Source organism: Lygodium microphyllum, chromosome 26, assembly GCF_053477565.2.
Source record: "Lygodium microphyllum isolate KBCC chromosome 26, Lygodium_microphyllum_v1.1.10, whole genome shotgun sequence".
NCBI lineage: Eukaryota > Viridiplantae > Streptophyta > Polypodiopsida > Schizaeales > Lygodiaceae > Lygodium > Lygodium microphyllum.
Genome location: NC_141160.1, coordinates 25,861,097 through 25,880,924, shown reverse-complemented (window position 1 = coordinate 25,880,924; position 19,828 = coordinate 25,861,097). Strand labels below are relative to the sequence as shown.

Genomic DNA, 19,828 nt, shown 5'->3' with positions numbered 1-19,828 from the left:
TTACCACCTGCAAATACCATGCCTGAGTCTCGTGATGATGCACGACATGTTTTATGGAAGCTTGGCATGGACTACAATAACATCCATGCATGTATCAACGATTGCATACTGTTTCGAGAAGAATACGAGACTATGGAGACATGTCCAAAGTGTGGTGCTCACAGGTATCGACAGAACTTGCAAGGGCAAACCATCCCTCAAAAAGTTCTCAGACACTTTCCGCTCATCCCCCGCATAAACCACATGTTTCGTACGTCCGGCATGGCGAGCTTGACAATGTGGCATGTGCAGAATACGTCCACGGATGGAGTTCAACGAATATCAGCGAATTCACGCGCATGGAGCCACATTGACTTTACCTTCCCAGGCTTTGCGCGAGAGCCAAGGAATCTTCAGCTCGATCTCGCAATGGATGGTGTGAACCCATTCGGACTGCGCTCAACTTCTTATAGTGTGTGGCCTATAGTCCTTGTCAACTACAACATCCCTCCATGGCTTTCTACGAAGAAAGGACATCTCATCCTTAGCTTGCTCGTCCCAGGCCGCTACAAAGTAAAAAATATAGACGTGTATCTTCGTCCATTAGTCAATGAGCTTAAGATTTTGTGGAAGGAGGGGGTCACTGTGCAAGATATGAGCAAGCGCGATGGTCGACGGTCAACCAATATTCGAGCCATTCTGATGTGGACGATGCATGACTTTTCGGGATTGGGAGAGTGCTCAAGTGAGCAGGCATCCGTTCTCACTGATAATATCTATATTTTATCTCATTCAATCAAGTATTCACTAGGTTGTGGTGTTGGAACAGGTTTAGTTACCTCAAGTTATCATGCATGTCCATTGTGCGGGCCACAATTAGACTCCCGAAGGTCACGAACCATGAAGAAGATGGTATATCAAGGACACGCCGCTTTCTTGCCGGAGGATCGTGAACTCAGGGAAGGTTTCCTTGGACGACCTCCAACATGTATGAACACCGCAAGATGGTACGAGCTGAAAATGGTCCACGTGGAATCACATCCAAATGGAATGCGACAGTTCTCAGTTTTCTACGAGTTGCCATATTGGACCCATGTTGGATCCCATGCATATTTTCAAGAATGTGGGCAGCTTGCTATGGGACCACATCACAGGAAAGAGAGACACTATAGGGGCACGAATGGATTTGAAGGAGGTTGGTAAGATGGAAGTGCTTTGGCAGCAGTCGAGTGCTGATGGTCACGTGCAGCTTCCTTGTGCTCCTTGGGTTTTGTCCACTAAAGAAGAGCGCATTGTGAAGCAAGTAATCAAGTCTATTCGCACTCTGACGGGTATGATGCGTTCTCTCAGGTCCGCATTTTCTAAAGACGACCAATTGTTGGGGCTAAAATCCCATGATTGGCATAAGATATGTCAGGTTTGTGCTACGAATGGATTGTAATTAGCATGGGCATTTTGCAATTTGGAAAGTGGCCATTATTCATAATGCTTTCTCATTTGTGGCAGTTTGTCTTACCGATCGCGATCGCAGGATGCCTTACTCCAGAAATTCGCGGGGCCATTTACAAGTTGTCGACTTTGGCGCAATGGATCTCGCAGAAACAGATAAGACGTCCTCTATTGAATCCGCAAGGCAAGGAGCAGTGGAGACGGTCTGTCTCTTTGAGAAATACCTGCCCATTAGCATGCTCACTATACAAATCCACCTTCTTGTGCATCTTTTGGACAAAGTGGAGATTGCTGGACCTGTCCATACGCGATGGATGTTCTTCCTGGAGCGCTTCATGAAAACCCTGAAAGGCTTTGTGCGACAACGAGCTCGGCCAGAAGGTAGCATGGCCGAAGGTTGGTTGGTGTCAGAGGCGTTAGTGCATATTTCACAATGGCTACCAACGATGGAACCAGACAATGAAATGCTATGGACGCTGAATGACGATGATAGACTGACTTGATATGTGGTGGTTGGAAATGGGGTAGAAAAAAGAATGGATGCCTCAATGGAAGAGAGGTGAATCGCTTTTGTATGTTGCACCATGTCTCCATGGAGACGTGGCTCGCCAAGTACCAGATTGCAAGGCAAGATCAAGAGGAAGCGCGAGCTGAATTCCGATGTAGTATGCGTCATCGATCGATTCAATATCCCGAAGGCATGGAGGAGATGCTGCGGTTTATGTCAACGCGATGGTTGCATGGAGCCTTGACCCTAGCATCTCGCGAAGGGACAGAGGTCTCAATGGAGGAGTGGGAATTCTCGAGGGGATGTAGTCCAAAGGTGATGAGGGGTGTAGAATCTGTCGTATCTAAATTTTATATGCGACATCTAATTTGAGTGTTTCAATGTACAATACAAAATATATAGTGCATTGTGGTCGCGCGGACTGCATTTTCGCGTGGAGCATATTGATAAAATGCACTCCACAATTGACTGTGGTGTCATGGCAAGATTCGACCAAGAGAGCCGGCGACGAGCAATGGATCCAAACACGGTTGTGGATGGGATGGAGTATTTTTGGAACTTGCAAAGTATTATTACGGTGGATTACCGTAGCTTCTCCATGATACTATTCGATGTGTGCAGTGGTTCAAAGTGGTACTTGGAGGAGCTGAAGCAACAGTTCAACGAGGTCCATCTAGAGTTCTCGAAATAGATTCCAAAAAAAATGGATGGATTTACGCGACATCTTTGTGTTGCCGGCCCATTGTGAACAAGTGTATGGAGTCATTTGCTTGCTAATTGTATTACGACACGGTTTATGTCACAATGGTTTGAACTCTCTTGTATGTGTTTGTGAACATGTAATCTTTTATCCAAACCCTCGACAACCTCGATGGTGGTATGTTATATCTTCAACTCCCCGAAGTGCAAGAGTATATGATCAAAGCGATGTTCCGAGCATAGATGAAGATAATATGCAAATAGAGGGGTCGATATTGCAAGGGGTGGAGGCCGTCGAAAGCTTGGAGCTAGCATCGGCTAACAATGATGGAAATACAGGAGTCCAAGAATTTTTTGAGAACGAGGTGGACTCATTCTTTTGTGGTGATATGTCTATCGACCTTTTAGTGTATGCGGAGTTGTGTCAGGAGATTAACATGGGACCATAGGATACTTCATACTTGGAGCATCCACTTACTCAATTCGTTGACCAATCTCTTATGAAGGTACATAAGATATGCATTTTAAGAGAGATTTTTTTAAAATGATTTATATTACTGTGCTTTGTATGATTTAAATTGAATATTCTAACATCATTTTTTATCTGTGTAGGTGACATTTTCAGGATGAGTCGAGGGATGAGCGATGAGGAGTTGCAGGACATCTTCGCACGCATGTCTCCAGACCAGCTCGCGAGATTCAGAGAGATGGCAGACCAGGAGCTGTCTCGTTCATCGTCAGGGTGCTTTGTTAGATCTGCTTCAGCGCGATCGGATGCTTCGGCTTCGAGCAGACGATCTCGACGCTCACAACTTGGGCTAGAGGGAGAGAGTGCATCAGGATCAGGATGTGGAGACATGGATGTGGTGTCTCCGTCTCGTCGTTCAGCTGGAGTTGTGTCACCTCTAGGATTTGTCACACCTGTGGGGACATCTACTCCAGTTACTCCGGCTTTTGCGCAGCTATCAGTAGGTGGCACCCCTTTGGGTGCCACTTCGAGAGAGATTACCCCCGTCGGTACACCGGATGTAGAGGGGTCTCTTGGATATGCCCAAGAGTGTGGACGCAGATGGGAGAGGACCCATCTTAGGCAAACTCCTAGGGGTTATGGATATCTGGTCGATAGTAGGTCAGGAGCCATCATCATGAATGATGAGGGGAGAAGGGTGATGGCTCGCATGAGAGAGTTGTGCCAACAAGTTTTTCGGCACAACGTCCTGGATCATTGGAATAACATACCGGAGGGGAGCAAGGACTACATAGTAGCATCCTTGCACGAGAAGTTTTCGGTGCCAGCCACAGTAGATAGATTCTCTACGGGCTGGATGATGGATTGCATGCGTGTATACATGTCACATAGACGATCCAACGTACGCAAGGCAATCAAGAGTGGGGCTGCAAAGCCCGAGTGGTTAGATGCAAACGATTGGTGCCGATTGAGGGAGGAGGCTATAGATTCTCCAGGACGTTGGAGTCAGCAGCGCGAGGCGGCGAGGGCACAACTCAAGGCCGAAGTGGTCCATCATCTTGGGAGTGGTGGCCACAGGACATATTTGGAGGACTTTGTAAGTTTTTCTTTTGTTTTGCCTGTTTGTTTTTTTTGAAATATTCTTTGTACTAACAATCATGTTTCTAACAGTTAGCATTTTGTTTTCCTTGCAGCACTCCATTACAAATCGCGATCCGATAGGCCTTGAGACTCGATATGCAGAGAGGCACGATCTCAATGCATTGATCGACCGATTGTATAGACGCGGCGGCCCTGTAAGTCACTCATCTTTCTTGTCCGTAGTTACCATGAGATATTTGAATGCATTATTGTATGGTGGATTGATGTGTTGTTTCTTTTTCTGCAGAGTCTGTTCGATGCTCCTTTGCGGTGGGACAAGCTTTCGGGGGACGAGGATTCGCCCCTGGATCCTTGGAGCTCACACACCTTTATTTTTTAGTCGCCTGATCTATGTAGACATTTTCTATGTATTAGTGATATCCTGTCATGATCATGATTGTACCAATCGCTTTTTATGTGATCATGTATTTATTTCATGTATTAGTTTTATGATTTTAGTATATATTCTTTTTATTTGCAAGCGCTTTGTGTATAGTAGTGTAGAAACTATTTTGTATGGCTCTCATACAGCACACAGTGCTATATGTGGCAGGGCAGCAAGCTGCCCTGCCGTAATTTTTTTAAAATCCCTGTTACCGTCGCTATTAGCGTCGCAAATTTTACTGCTCGCGTCACTATTGCCGTCATTGTGCGCGACGCAAAATGTCGCTATTAGCGCCGCTATTGGCATCGCTATCAGATAGCAACTCCAATAGCGACATTTCTATGGCGTCGTTAATAACGACGCTTTTTGCGACGACGGGGGCAAATTTTGTTGTTTGTATTTTCGTCGCTTTAAACGTCGGTATAAGGCCTATATCTTGTAGTGGATTTACATAACTCATTGAGTTCAGCCCAATCCATTGTGTTAAAGTGTTCACGCTTTACACCCTCATGTCTCAAGGGCTTAATTTGCAATTTTTGCACTAGAACCTACCAGATTTGTGCCTTTTAATAGCTGTAATTTGTGCGATCCAACTTTCAATGTTAAAGATAGCACTGCCATTTGATCCAGCAGTCATAATGCAAGAAAAGCATAGTCCAAGACAAACAGAGTGTTGTAAATGATAGCAAAACAGCCCCAAAGTCGCATCCAAATCAAGGGCTAAGTAAGAGAAATTGCCAGAATGATGAGCTATCCACTAATTGTAATCAAGTACCTATCAAATCCAAGTGATTGCCCTCAAATAGAATGCATAAAATAGAAATGATAGGCTACTGTAATAAATTGTAGCAATATGCCAACAACCAAGTGTGGGCAACCAAGAAAGAAATACTAGGAACAACTGGCACTGAAGGCTATCACAACTACAGTGTGTCAGTAACCATACATGTGGTAGGCATAGACATCATGCACATAAGAGATCTCAGGGTAAAGAGAAGAGAGCTGCCAAATGTATAACTCACTGAGAAAAGCTCAATACATAACTTGGAAACATATAAATATCACTGACAACACATAGACAAGCATAAGTGCTAGGTCCAAAGTAAGTGATCAAATCAGTCCATTGTAGGGTAACTCCGTCCAATGCATGTCAAGAGAGCATGTGCATGAGGTAAGTGTCCCACAGTGTCAATAGAATGACCTTAAGCTCAACTGCATAAATCCAAAGATCTATGTAACATCCAAAGTAGCGCAAGTAACTCCCACTGGAACAAAATCGAATACCAAATGAGCAATGCAAGTTCAAAACATCAAGTACATGACATTCGAGCATCCAAGATACATGAAGCATAAGGTAAGAGCATAAAACCCAATAGAATCTTCAAGCCTATAACTATGTAAGCCACTGAAATGACCAAGGCATGTCATTATAGCCAAGATAATTGGCACTAAGTTTAAAATTAAAGCTCAAGGGCATCCCATAGCATATTCAAGTGCGTAGACCAATGCTAAGCATCAATACATTGATATGAAGCCTTCGAATGACATCCAAGAGCAATAGGCATTTAATATTCCCTCATAAAAGCTATTTGTCCACTATATTACAATAGTGAATACTCTGCTAAAATTGTGCCAATGTAAGATCAATACATCCCATTAAGCATCTCAAGACATGCTGGAATGATATACTGAAGGTTCATCATCAAATGAGCACCAAGAAGAGACATTAGTAAGAGCTCCAAAACTTTGAGAAAATATATTACATCAAACTTGTCATAAATAGTGAGACAATGGTTGATCCCAGGAGCGCTAAATGATGCCCAAACTCATGCTAAAAGTGTCAGGTACAATGCCAAGTGATTGGCCAAGGTTGGGACCAGTGCCATAAGTTGGAGATAAGGTGGGATGGATTAAATCTAATTAGGAAGGAGGACTGACCTATCAACACAAATTGCACCTGTTGTGTGTCCTAGGAGGACTAAAACAGCAAGAGACCACACTAGAAGCTCAAGCAAGGCTTAATAGAGCCTTGTGGGGGTCCTAGATAGGGTGAGATAAGCCGAGAGCAAGTGGGAGCGTCAAACTTTACCTCTTCAAGCTAAAGCCAATGGTGCCATTGGTGAAGGGCCAAACCTTTCAAGTCTGGGTTGAAATAAAGGTGAAGAAGAAGGATACCAATTGAAGGGAGGAAGCCTTGAGTGAAAGCGTACGAGTGGAAGTAAAAGCTATGGTGGAAGAAGTGAGAGAGCAAGAGTAAGAGACATAGGATGTGGGAACTCCAACCATCACAAAGTGTCATTGAAAGAATAAAGAATAAAGTGACAATGATGGGTGCCCGCCACCTATAGTGTTCAGGTATACGGATATTATCAGTTTAATGAATACACGGGTGGTTAGGCACATGCGCTTTTACCCCCAATAGAGGTTATACAACCTAATTATGTGGTTAGCTCCTTGATCTGAAAAGTCCACTTGAGGTGGATTTTCAGTCAAGGCGATTGATTGATCACCTTGAGTCAAATTCCAAAGTAGGTTTGGGGCAGTCTAGTTGTTTTGACCACTAGTGTACTAAATTTGAGAGTGGAAAATCTATTCTTGACATTTCCAGCAAAGTTAGCTATTACTCATGTGTCTCAAGAGCGAATGGCCCCCCTACACGTACATATAGTTTTAGATAAGGGGATGGGTCATTGGCGTCTTTATTTCCAATTTTGGCAATTGTCGCTTTTCTCTCTCTTTAAAAATTCCTTCAACATAAAAGTCAAATGCTAATGCTTTTAAGGTGTATAACTTAAAACATGTTTCGAATACATTGATTTAAAAGTAGAAGCTTTAAGCCAAAAGTTTAAGGCTTTGCATCTCTACAAGTGTCACCTATCGTGATGAGTTGTTGAAAGTTGCCACCAATCAGCATGATCACCTTGGATGCCTTGCGGTTCTAGTATGGGAGCCAAAGGATTCATTCTTCCAGAGGCATTTGGAATCAAATGAAGACACGATACTTGGATGGTACATTAGGCTAGATTCACACCCATTTGAACAAAGGAGGACATTGATGTCATGTTGGTCTGGCAAGCTCTTATGCTTCAAAAAAGTGTTTGTGAATGGAAAATCTTGACTAACATTCCTAGGCTACCCAAAGCATGGACAATGGTTTCTACACAAAATTGGATGTTTGAACCAATGAATTAGTATTTCCTACACCACATTCTCCACAACATACCAACCATCGCATTTAGTTGGAAAGGTACATTTTGGTTAAAGAGTATGAGCTCTATGTTTGAAACCGCCATGATTAGTTTCTTTTGGAACAGGTTAGTCATTGTGGATGAGCTTGAAATTGGCCTAATTGGTCCCCCTCTACCCTACTCTTCGTCGATGGGCACATGATCAGACCTAGAAGGTTGTTGGCTTGAGAAAGCAGGTAAATAAAAGATTTGAGTTATCTCAGGTTGGTTACACACCAAATGGTAGACGCCCACTTTACAAGTATTACCAATCAAAATACTTCTTTAGGGGTTGGGCGTCCGCAGTCCTTTACACATTGGAGAGGACATGACTTGTTGTTTACTTGTTAAACATGTGAATTCCTTGCCCACTTTTGGACGGGAAGTTGCCCCTTCCCAATTTGCAAAGTAATGGACAAGGGTGTACTTTTTGTACTTGCGACCAATTTAAAAAAAATATATTTTTTTGAAAAATATGTCATTTTGGTATGTAAAAGCTTTGTACCCATGTTTGCACCTAGTGTCAAAGATTGCACGCTGGGTGGGCATCCTCAATTTGGTATGTAACCAGCTTGAGTCAGTGTCTCGTGTCTTTTTTTGGATGATCTAAATATTTCTTTCTCTACTATACTTTTCGCATATTAAAAAAAAACAACGAGAAAGCAGGTAAGAGAAAAACAATGGGCAAAATTTTTTTTACGGCGATGTGAATGCTCCTCTCTCTTTCTCTCTCATATGGTTCATCTACCTTCTCTTCCACCTCTTACTCCTTCTGGATCCTGCTCTTCTTCGGAGCTCTGAGAGAGAGAGAGAGATAGAGAGAGCAGGACTCCTTCAGATCCACCCTTCCGTTGTGGCGCATCTCGTCTCTCCGGCTTCGACAAGGTATCCCTTCTGCTGCTGCCAGAGGATTAACAGAAAGCCGCATTATTGGCGACCTGCCGGGAAGGGGAACATCCATTGGATCCCTTTGGAGCTCTCCTCGATTTGCGTCGCCTGATATTCCCCACAAGCTTATCCTCGGTTTTGGAAAATTTTCCGAACTGGATTGCTGTGAATTTGTAGCAGTGAACGCAGGTTGCCTCAGTAGCATTTTTGACATTGGATCGATCCACCAGGGGAGAGCTTGCCTTGTAGAAATTGAGGCCCTTTTCCACCATTTTTGATCCAGTTTCCATCTGCTGATGTATCATACCTGATCGAAGAGGAACAGGACAACCTAGAGCAGTGTTTTTTTTTTTTTGGATCGTGTTGAGAGGGCTTACAGGAGTCCGTTCTCTGCAGCTTAGGGTTATATTGCAGGATTTTGTGGTACAGCCATTGACCGAACACATCAACAGATTGGTTACCATTACAAAGATCAGACACAATGGCTGATTTTGCTGATATAGAGGCCCAGGATGGTGTCAGGTTTACTTTCAATTATTGGCCAAGTTCTAAAGTCGAAGCAAGCAAATGTGTTGTGCCTCTGGCTGCAGTTTACACACCGCTTCGCCTTTATACAGAGAAGCAACCACTGCCGTACCCACCTTTGCGCTGCAAAACCTGCACAGCGTTTTTATGCCCTTATGTACAGCCAGATTTTGTTGGTAAGCTCTGGGGATGTCCATTTTGCTTTCAGAGGAACCACTTCCCCCAGCACTATCACCACATCTCAGAAAACAATCTTCCTCCTGAACTTTTCCAGCAGTATTCTACTGCTGAATATGCTCCTCCTGCAGATAGAGCATTGCCTCCAGTTTTCCTGTTTGTACTTGATACTTGCTTAATTGAAGAAGAGCTTGTGTTTTTGAAGACCGCTCTGAAGCAGGCCATTGAGCTGCTCCCTGAGCATGCATTAGTTGGCATTGTAACCTTTGGGACGCAAGTACATGTTCACGAACTTGGTTTTGTGGACATGCCAAAAACTTTTGTCTTCAGAGGATCCAAAGAGATCAATAAGGAGACAATCCTGGATCAATTAGGCCTTTCACCTTCTCGTCGAGCCTTTCAGCAGAAGGGCCTGCAACCTGGTCTTGCTACTGGGCGGGATGGTACATTTGTCAATGCTATAAACCGTTTTCTTATGCCTGCATCAGAATGTGAATTCAGCCTGACAACGGTGAGTTTCCTTTTCTGCATCTTTGTCAAGCTTTACTAGTTAGTGCTGCATACTGTGAGTACACAGTGTCTTGACTTTCAACTTATGCTTCACTAAACAGTAAATCATAGTTTTGTGTTTTTAACAGCTGCTGGATGAATTGCAAAGAGATGCTTGGCCTGTTCAAGCAGCACAAAGGCCCATGCGCTGTACTGGTATGGCTCTTACAGTTGCAGCTGGTTTGTTAGGAGCATGTGTTCCTGGCACAGGAGCTCGTATCATGGCATTCTTGGGAGGTCCCTGTACTGAAGGTCCAGGCACGGTATGCTTTTTTTCCAAAGTTTTTTTCAAATATAGGTTTCATGTCCCTTGATTTTGCATCCATTAGGGGATGTCAGTCTGCTTGCTTTTTTGGAAAACAAGTGACAAAATGTAATGCCCATGGTCATGGTAAAACTGAAAATGGCCACACAGGCAATATCCTTCTGCTTACTTCAGCATTGCTGGAGTAAATTATAACTGACTCAATCATTGTTAACAGTGTTGTCTTTATATTTGTTACTTGCGGCTCTCATGGTTTGGTGTACTGTGGAAGAGAGAAGTGGCTTTTAACATTGGAACTAATTTCGAATATTGACACAATGCACATGATATAAAGATAGTGCCCATAGTGGCCACAAAACTAGCATAGTAGTATGAAACATAAAGTATTGTGAAACACTTAGCCAGCATTTCTTTTGAAAGGTATTGAAGCTTGTTTATGAGAAGGTTTTGTAATAGAAGCAACATGTGGTTTGTGGATAATGATGATGAGATTCAATCTATCTGCAGATAACAATGGGGAAATTTTGTCAATGCTTCTAGAGAAGACCTTTTCACACTGAGATCAGGTTTAGATCTGTGATAGTGTGCAATGGAAGAAGAACATGAAGGCAGAGAAAGAAGGGAAGAGAGAGACTGATATGAATGCAGAAAATAGAAAGAAAGAACTGCAGTGATTTGAAAATGGAATGCTGAATACAATGTGGACTGGTCAGTCCCCGCATGCAGCCCGAAGTGTTAGTGAGGGCACTGGATCAGGCTGATGACGGAGGAATGCACTGGACGATGGAGAGAGTGCTAAACCTGTAAGAGATGAATACTGCCAAGTTGGGGGGGGGGGGGGGTTGCCTTAAATAGGGGAGGCAGTCCCAAGCTGGCTGACTGTCCATAATGGGCTGACTGCTGCCTGGTAGATAACTGCAGCCACCCGCCCCAAACTGGATCGCGAGTCTCCACGCGTGTGAACATGAACTGGGGCAGCATAAAAACTGATATGCACTGGCCTAGAATAGTGGTAGGTAGTGTAACCAACTCACAAACAGTCTAAAACTGAAATGTGCAATAACGAAAGGGCTGGAAACAATTCGAGCTTCTCCATCTCCGTTTGACTTTGATGGAGCTCACAACCAGGAGATGACCAACATGAAATAAAACAAGCTAACACCTTGTCTCAAATCCTAGGGAGTGTTGAAGACCCAACAACCTTATACGATGAAGCATAGATAGAGGCTTTGTGAAGAGATTTATTGCAATGCCCTGCCCTCCATGGGACTATAGAATGCTGAGCTAGTTTGAAATCCACGATCCAAAACCTCTGTGTGTTTTGTGTGGGCATGAAACATGGTGTTCTACGTGAGAGCGAGGGCACATTGGTTATCCATGCGTAGCTTTGTGGGTCCTATCTATGGGAAGTCAATCTCATGCCCAATTGCATCTTGAGTGGTAGAGCAGAGGACATGATACTCAGCCTTTGCAAAAGATAAGGCCATGGTAGGTTGCTTCTTGTTACTCCTTGAGATAGCTTCCGATCTAAGGGACAAAGCGTAGCCTGTATTGGAGCATCTCATGCCTAACTGCATCTTGAGTGGTAGAGCAGAGGACACGATACTCCATGAAATAGCTTCCTAATCTATGGGAAGTCAATCTCATGCCTAATTGCATCTTGAGTGGTAGAGCAGAGGACATGATACTCAGCCTTTGCAAAAGATAAGGCCATGGTAGGTTGCTTCTTGTTACTTCGTGAGATAGCTTCTGATCTAAGGGACAAAGTGTAGCTTGTAGTGGAGCATGGAGTGTGGATGTCTCCAGCCCAATCTAAGTCACTTGAACTTGCTAGAGTGGCTCCCTCTCTGTACACGATCATGTAGGATCTCACCTCTTGTAAATAGTGCAAGATGCACAAAACGGCTCTTCAGTGAGCTTGCAAGGGATTTTCATAAAAGAAGACAAAAATGCCACTACATAGGACATGTTTGACCTTGCATGAATGAACTAGATCAAAGAGTTAACAAGGGACCTACAATGAGTGGCATTTGGAAGGGGATCTCTGATAATAGACAATTTGGACTTTGGGTCCATGGGGCATGAAATGGGCTTACATTGATCTGTACCAATCTCCGAGAGAAGCTTAGAGATGTACCTTTGTTTATCTGTTAGATCTCCAATCTGCACGTATGATTTGCCTCTTGGGAGTGGCCACTTGTAATGATTAGACCATCCACAAGATTGACCAAGATAGAAAGTTGACTCTCTCATTGATAGTAAAGGTTGGGATCATGGTTTTGTTAATAGTTGTGTGTCTTGTGTGGTCATCTCTTCCCTATGAGCCTCAGTCTGAGTTAGATGAGGACATTAGGAGCTTTGACATTGTCTTTGTGTGTCATTTTATGTGTTTAACTTTTAGACACTTTAAAGTTTAGATGGAGGTAACATTAGTGCATTTCTTTTTGTGTACTTTTGGCTGTTTTTAGGGTCATTCTCCCTATTTAGGGTTATGCCACTTTTTGCTTGTATATAGGTGGCTTGCCCTTCCACTTTCATTATCCATCATTGATCCTTTGTGATCAGCCAGCCTTCCTCCCTGCTACTGTCTGGCACCCACACTAACACGTAGAGCTGTGTGTTGGGGTTGATTGGGTTGACTGTTGCAGCTTTGTATCTTCAGCCATTGCAGTCACATTGTTCCTTCTCTCTCGTGTTATCTCTTTGTCTCCTCTCCATGTTTACTTTCCTCTTTTTGTTGCACACTCTCACTGTCAGAAGTGGAGCAGCGATGGAAGCATAAACATGTGCTGAAATAAACTGCTGAAACACAAGACAAAAAGAGAAAAGAAAAGAAAACGATACAGATGAGAACTCAGATGTATGCACGGGAAATGGAATCCATATATCTGAACACGAGACAGTCGCATACAACAGTGAGTCACTGGCTGCGTGGGCACTGGCACTGGCTCCTCTCTCCACAGAGTCTGCAGATGGTGAAATGAAGTGATTGACCGAGGAGGAGCCACTGAGTATAAATAGGCTGAAAAAGTGGGGAGCAATAATGCTGGTCGGACAGCATTTAATGCTGGCCGACTGGTGTATAAAATGCTCCACTGGCATAAAATGCCACACCAGAAAAAACCTAAAATACCTAATAAAAATGCCCAGCCCAGATCAAGCTCAGACTCACACATGAGCTGACAAATACTCTGCTAACACCCTCTCTCAGATCATGAGTGATCTGATACAATACAATAGTACAATGAAAAGGGATCAGAAACTATACAACATAGAACCACCAAGTAGAACCATGGATACCCAAGCAGTGGGTGATCAAGCCACCACCAAGGTGCCTCGGAGAGAACCTGATGTCGATGTCGATCGTACCAAACACCTGAAAATAGAGAAGATCATAGTATGTCTCTGTGTCCATCACCAATGTCTCGCAGTAGCATACAAGACCAGCCTGTCAAAAATGCCTCTGAACATAGGTGACCATGGATTCCCTGCCTTTGGCCAAACCGCCAAAGTGTCCCCTCATGTGAGCTCCAGACGAAAGCCTCCCGCTCTCTCTTAGATAATCAGCTCAGCATGAACCTGGATGTCAATTCCAGCTTCAGGATTTGATTCCGCCAGACTGAAGTCGATGCGTCAGGGACGTCCCTCTCTGGAACCTGTGCACCTGTATAAAAATATAGATGAGGCGCGGCTGCCCCATCTGAACATCCGCTCACACTCCCTCTCTGGCACAAGAGAGTCGTGAGGGATGACCTCATCACCACCACTAGAAAGCAGCCGAGGAAGGGGCCACCAAGCCCTTCCCGCGATCCGAAGAAGAGGATCCCTTCCGCGCCTTGGACTTCACCTTGGTCGGAGGATCGGAGTCGGAGTCTGATGAAGGAGAGGACTCATCGGTAGAGTCAGCATCCCGCTTCGTCTTCTGCTCCTTCTTCCTGGAAGCCGCTAACTTCTTGCAGTCCTTCCGCAAATGTCCCTTCTTGCCACAGTGGTAACACTGGGCCTTTGACTTCGTCTTTCCGTTACCCCTCTCTGAAGCTACATAAGCCTCACCTCCATAATGTGCCGGAAGCCGCCCCTGTAATCTCAAGGATGCCTCATGCTCAAGAAGTATCGAGGTCATATGTGTAAAACTGACAGGAGTCGATGATGTCTGCGCCCGCAAAGCATTGGCCACTCCATCAAACTCCGGGGGGAGCTTGTAGAGGACCGTCCTGACAAGATGCACCTCGGGAAGAGCAGATTGCATGTGCCGAAGCTGGTCCTGTACCTGCGTAACACGAAGAAGAAAAGACTGAATAGTATCTTTCGGCTCAAACTTCATCTGTTGGAGCTGGCCATAAAGTGTGACGGCCCGCATGGTGGAAGGTGCCTCGTACATCTGCTGCAACTTCTGCCATACTTCAGGAGATGTCCTACAGGAGGTAACCGCCGGTAAGACCGCTTTAGAAATACACCGAAGCAACGCCGAGTAAGCACGGGCATCGTCCGAGTCCCATGTGAGCACCGCTTCCTCATGGTTGTCCTCATCAAAGTCTTCAGGAAGAGGAAAAGGACGGAGAGGTCGAGCAATAGCTCCACATACGATGTACCATAGCTGCTTCTGCACAAACCAAGCTTTCATGACAGCACTCCATGTGAGATAATCAGGTCCATGTAACTTATCATCAGTGGAAGTGCACGGAGGAGCCATATGGAGAGGATAAGAAGAGAAGTAGAGAAGAGATGGAATTTAGAGAGGAAACACAGCCAAAACACAAGCACAGACTACAGAAAATGAGAGTTCACATGCAATAGAACCCAAAATCTGATCAATAGAAGACAAAATCTGCTGCAGAAAGTTAAAAAATCAGTCAAAAACAGCAAAAACGGCCTGAATTAACAGTCACCCAGCCACGAGAGACGCTGAATCAGCAAAATGTAGGTTGTAAACTGGAGAAAAACAGGTAGAAAACTGTCGCCAGCAGTTGCAGATGAAAAACGCAGGTAGTAGAGGGTGCGTAGGCAGCAGGCGATGGCAAAACTGCAAAAAACGCAGGCTGAAAACAGCCCCAAAACAGGTCGCCTGGCTGCGACAGCAGTCGTCTGATCAGCAGGGGTACAAAACAGTCCTGAAATCAGCAAGAAAACACAGCAGAAACACAAATCCTGAAAATTGATACCATGTTAGAAGTGGAGCAGCGGTGGAAGCATAAACATGTGCTGAAATAAACTGCTGAAACACAAGACAAAAAGAGAAAAGAAAAGAAAACGATACAGATGAGAACTCAGATGTATGCACGGGAAATGGAATCCATATATTTGAACACGAGACAGTCGCATACAACAGTGAGTCACTGGCTGCGTGGGCACTGGCACTGGCTCCTCTCTCCACAGAGTCTGCAGATGGTGAAATGAAGTGATTGACTGAGGAGGAGCCACTGAGTATAAATAGGCTGAAAAAGTGGGGAGCAATAATGCTGGTCGGACAGCATTTAATGCTGGCCGACTGGTGTATAAAATGCTCCACTGGCATAAAATGCCACACCAGAAAAAACCTAAAATACCTAATAAAAATGCCCAGCCCAGATCAAGCTCAGACTCACACATGAGCTGACAAATACTCTGCTAACACTCACATGGTATTAGAGCCATGTGTGGAAGCCGGAGATTTTGAAGAGGAGCGTGCTGTCCATGACAAAACTTGCTGGGTGCTTTCTACAGGTGCTGCAGACCTTGTGTTTGGAGTCAAACAGAGTAGGGCGGCCTGTTTTCAGCCCTTTATTGCTGCGTTTACTAGGGCTGATTTTCGTTTTTGTCCTTAGGCAGCTTCTAACAGGCTAGATGGTGTTATTCCTGCACCCGGGTGGCTTTTGCAGGCTGGGCAGCTTCAATCTGTCTTGGGGTGGCACCTTTGTGAGCTGGCGGTAGCCTTTCAGGTTCGATGGTGTCTAATCAGCCCAGGGTGGCCTATCTGCAGTCCTTTTTGGGCTGTTTTTCTGCAGGTTATATGCTTGGACAGATTTGTTAATTGCTGTATTATCACTGGGTTGGGTCTCTTGACCTTCGCAACCACTTGTGTTGGGCAGCGTGAGATGAGTTTTCTTTCTCTCTCTTCTTGGTTGGATATTCGCGTTTACAGCAACCAGCCCTCTTTTCTTGGCATTGTGTGTTCCTTTTGGCATAAGATAACACTTGTCAATTGTGTCTTTGTTTTTCTTCTTCTGTACGGTGGCCCAATGGAACCCCGATTGTCTAAAGAACACCTCTTATTGGTTGTTTTCTTTCTAATGGCAGCATCTTCTTTGCAGGTACTTTATTGGAGGACATCTATGGTTGATGTGCATGCTATGGGGGATTGCGTGGTTCGGGATTGTTCAAACCGACCACCATCCTATCACTCTGTCCCGCTATTTTCTTTTGGGGTTTCCAGTCCCCAATTGGCATTGATGGCATCTCTTGAGCAAGTGCTTGTCCCATCCTCTCTATTTGCATTTGACAAGCTAGATGGAACGAATTACCTTCTATGGTCATGCCACATGAAGCGTCTCTTTAATGACTGTGACCTTTTGGATTTTGCTATTGTCCCTATGCCCTGACCTACCATGGATCCTTATAATGATGTGACCTTAGATTCGACAACTTTATAGGATTGGTTGAATGCCAAGGCTTGCTCTTTTCTCCTTTTGAGTTGTATAGATTTTGTGCTTGTGCATGTTAGACATATCTGCACCACCGTGAAGATTTGGAGGAGATTGGCATCTCTCTTTCAGATCAAGACATGTGGGCATTTGATTATCTCTTGAGTTGAAGCTACGACAACTTCCTTTCGCAAATTTCTTTATGATGACAGATCACATCCACAGGATGGAGGAGATTCAGGATGAGCTTTTATTCCTTGGTGTGGAGATTTCTTTGGCGGACCTAGCTATGACACTTCTCTCGCATCTTCTATCACCGACATATGATGTGTTCTACACCAGTTTTTTCACTTCTTCTTATAGCTGAGAGTTGTTGAGAAACCCTTCACCTGTAGTTTTGTGTTTTGCGTTTAGGGTTTCACAGTGGATAGCCCGAAAAAGGGGATGGGCGCCCACAGTGGGGCGCCACCCTAGACAGCTGGCGTCCTCTGTCCGGGCGCCACCCTAGAAAGTCTCTTGCCTATTTATAGGTTGCCCCTGTCACTCATTCTTTACGGCGGCTGATTCATTCAGTCGGTCACCTTCTCTCCAGCCTCTCCACTGCACTCACACCCCTTACGGAGGACATTGCGGTTCGTGGTTTGTGGCTATCTTCATTATCTTCTTTGTGCTATGGCACCCTTGTTCCCTTGTATCACATTCTCTCCATGATTTAGATCTTCATTTCCATTCATCAGAGTTTCTTCTCTCTTCTCTTCTTTTCTATGCTTGCCAAGTTCACTCTATGTTCCTCCCCGCAAACCCTACTGTCTCGCTGGTACGTCGTCTTTTGACAAGAGTCTCACATTTGGGAGGAGTTGGTTCCATTTGTGCATGAGCAAGATGCGCACCATAGTGAGTTAGATTCTTGCAAAGGCTGTATCACATGGCAGTGCTTATGCAGCTTTATCTTCAGGTATAGGAGAAGCCAAGGGAAGAGAAAGAAGTTGGAGTCATCTTTCGACTCTAATACAAATTTTGTGGGAAAGCATGGAAGATATCGAGATGTTCTCATTGTGGGAAGACTTGGCACTTCAAGGAGCAGTGTTGGAGGATATAGCCTCACCTTCATTCAGGAGCAAAGGGTGGATGGAGCCTTCGTCTATCTTTTTTTTTGTCATCCACTATTACCATGGAGTTAGTGTTTCTACTCATTTATTGGAGGAGCCTTCTTTGATTGCCTGGTCTCCTAAGTAGCCTTGGCTCATTGATAGTGGTGCATTGAGTCCTATGACTTCCCAAGGTGACTTATTGCAGGTGACTTATAGTGGCCTTATATGTTTCGGACTTGAAGTTTCATCTTCTCTCAGTTTTTGGCCTTCCTAGACTGTGGACCCATGTTGTCTTCATTGAGCCGGCTGTCTTTGTTGAGGATTCTTCTATGAGAGTTACTTTTGTGACAGGTTGGTGTTGTGCAGGTTTGTTTGAGAACTAAGTTGAGAGTGAAGGTGCAAAGAGTTGAGAACAATAGAGTGAGGGAGTGAGCATGACACTTGATGTTTGGTACAAAGACTTGTGTACCACATTTTAGGTTTTGAATATATATAAAGTACAAAAGTGAAAGGGTTCGTTCACACTCGAACACGGTAAAAGGCACCGTGAGCCTTTATTTCCAACAACCTCCCACTTAAAGGCAACATGCTTGAAGGTAGAGGAAAGAATAAATTAAGTGTATGTATGTACAAAGCTGAAAGACACATATACTATCCAACCCTGATTATCTGGTGGCAATGAGCAAATTGCTCGACTGGAAGACCCTTCATAAGGTCTGGATGATTATCAATGGTATGAACCTTGACAAGCTCAATGCCTTTGTTGTCAAGTACATCCCTGATAAAATGATACTTTATGTGTATGTGCTTTGTCTTTTCGTGAAAGACAGGATTTCGTGCTAGCATGATAGCACTCTCTGACTGTCACAGTGGAGGATAGAAACCTCTGTAATCCCAAGCTCTATCACTAGACGTGAAAGCCATAAAGCTTCTTTGCAAGCCTTTGTGGCAGCCACATATTTTGCCTCTGTAGTAGATAGTGCAACATACTTTTGCAGCTTAGATATCCAAGAGACTGCTCCTCTTGTGAACATAAACACATATCCTGAAGTAGACTTCTTGTAGTCAGGATGGCTAGCATAGTCTGCATCAATGAAACCAACAAGAGATTACTTTTGCTTACCAAAGCAGATACACAAATCCTTTGTGCCCTTAAGGTATCTCATGATACCCTTCATTACTTCCCAATGCTTTTTGCCAGGAAATGCCATGTATCTGCTAACAATTCCCACCGGAAATGCAATGTCAGGACGTGTAACAACCATAGCATACATCAAGCTACCAACAACTGAAGCATAAGGTATCTTGGCTATTTCAGCCTTACCATCATTTGATGTAGGGCTGTAATTTGCACTATGTTTCACATATGGAGACAATGGTACACTAATAGCTTTCCCCCCCTCCATACTGAAACGTTACAAAACTTTTGTAATATACTCCTGTTGTGATTGATAAAGAAGACCCTTCGATCTGTCTCTGAGTATGCATATGCCAAGAATGTGATTTGCCTCACTAAGATCTTTCATATCAAAGCTATTGTGTAGACTCAGCTTCAAGGAGTCCAAGGCATGAACATCCTTGCGTGCAATTAGCATGTCATCCACATACAATACCAAGAGAATAAGGCTGCCATCAGCTGCCGCCTTGGTATATAAGTAGTGATTAACTTGAGAATGATGAAATCTGTGAGATTATATGAATGTGTTAAATTTGTGATACCATTCGTGTGGTGCGTGCTTCAGCCATACAGACTTTTGTTGAGTTTACATACCATGTGCTCTTTTCCCTTTGCAACAAAACCATAAAGTTGCTGCATATATCCAGAGAAAATTCCGCACAAAAGGCAGTGTAGTTGTC

The 19,828-nt window shown here is 44.2% G+C and overlaps 1 protein-coding gene across 1 annotated transcript in view; it reads left to right on the top strand.

Moving 5' to 3' along the window:
- Positions 1-8,588: 8,588 nt before the first annotated feature.
- Positions 8,589-19,828, top strand: part of LOC148013070 (protein transport protein SEC23 E-like) — a 40,862-nt gene continuing 29,622 nt past the window's right edge. Inside the window, exons 1-2 of the mRNA XM_087667564.1 lie at positions 8,589-9,957; positions 10,085-10,258. Coding sequence (XP_087523690.1) covers positions 9,226-9,957; positions 10,085-10,258 — 906 coding nt within the window. The 5' untranslated portion in view covers positions 8,589-9,225. The remainder of the gene's footprint in view (positions 9,958-10,084; positions 10,259-19,828) is intronic.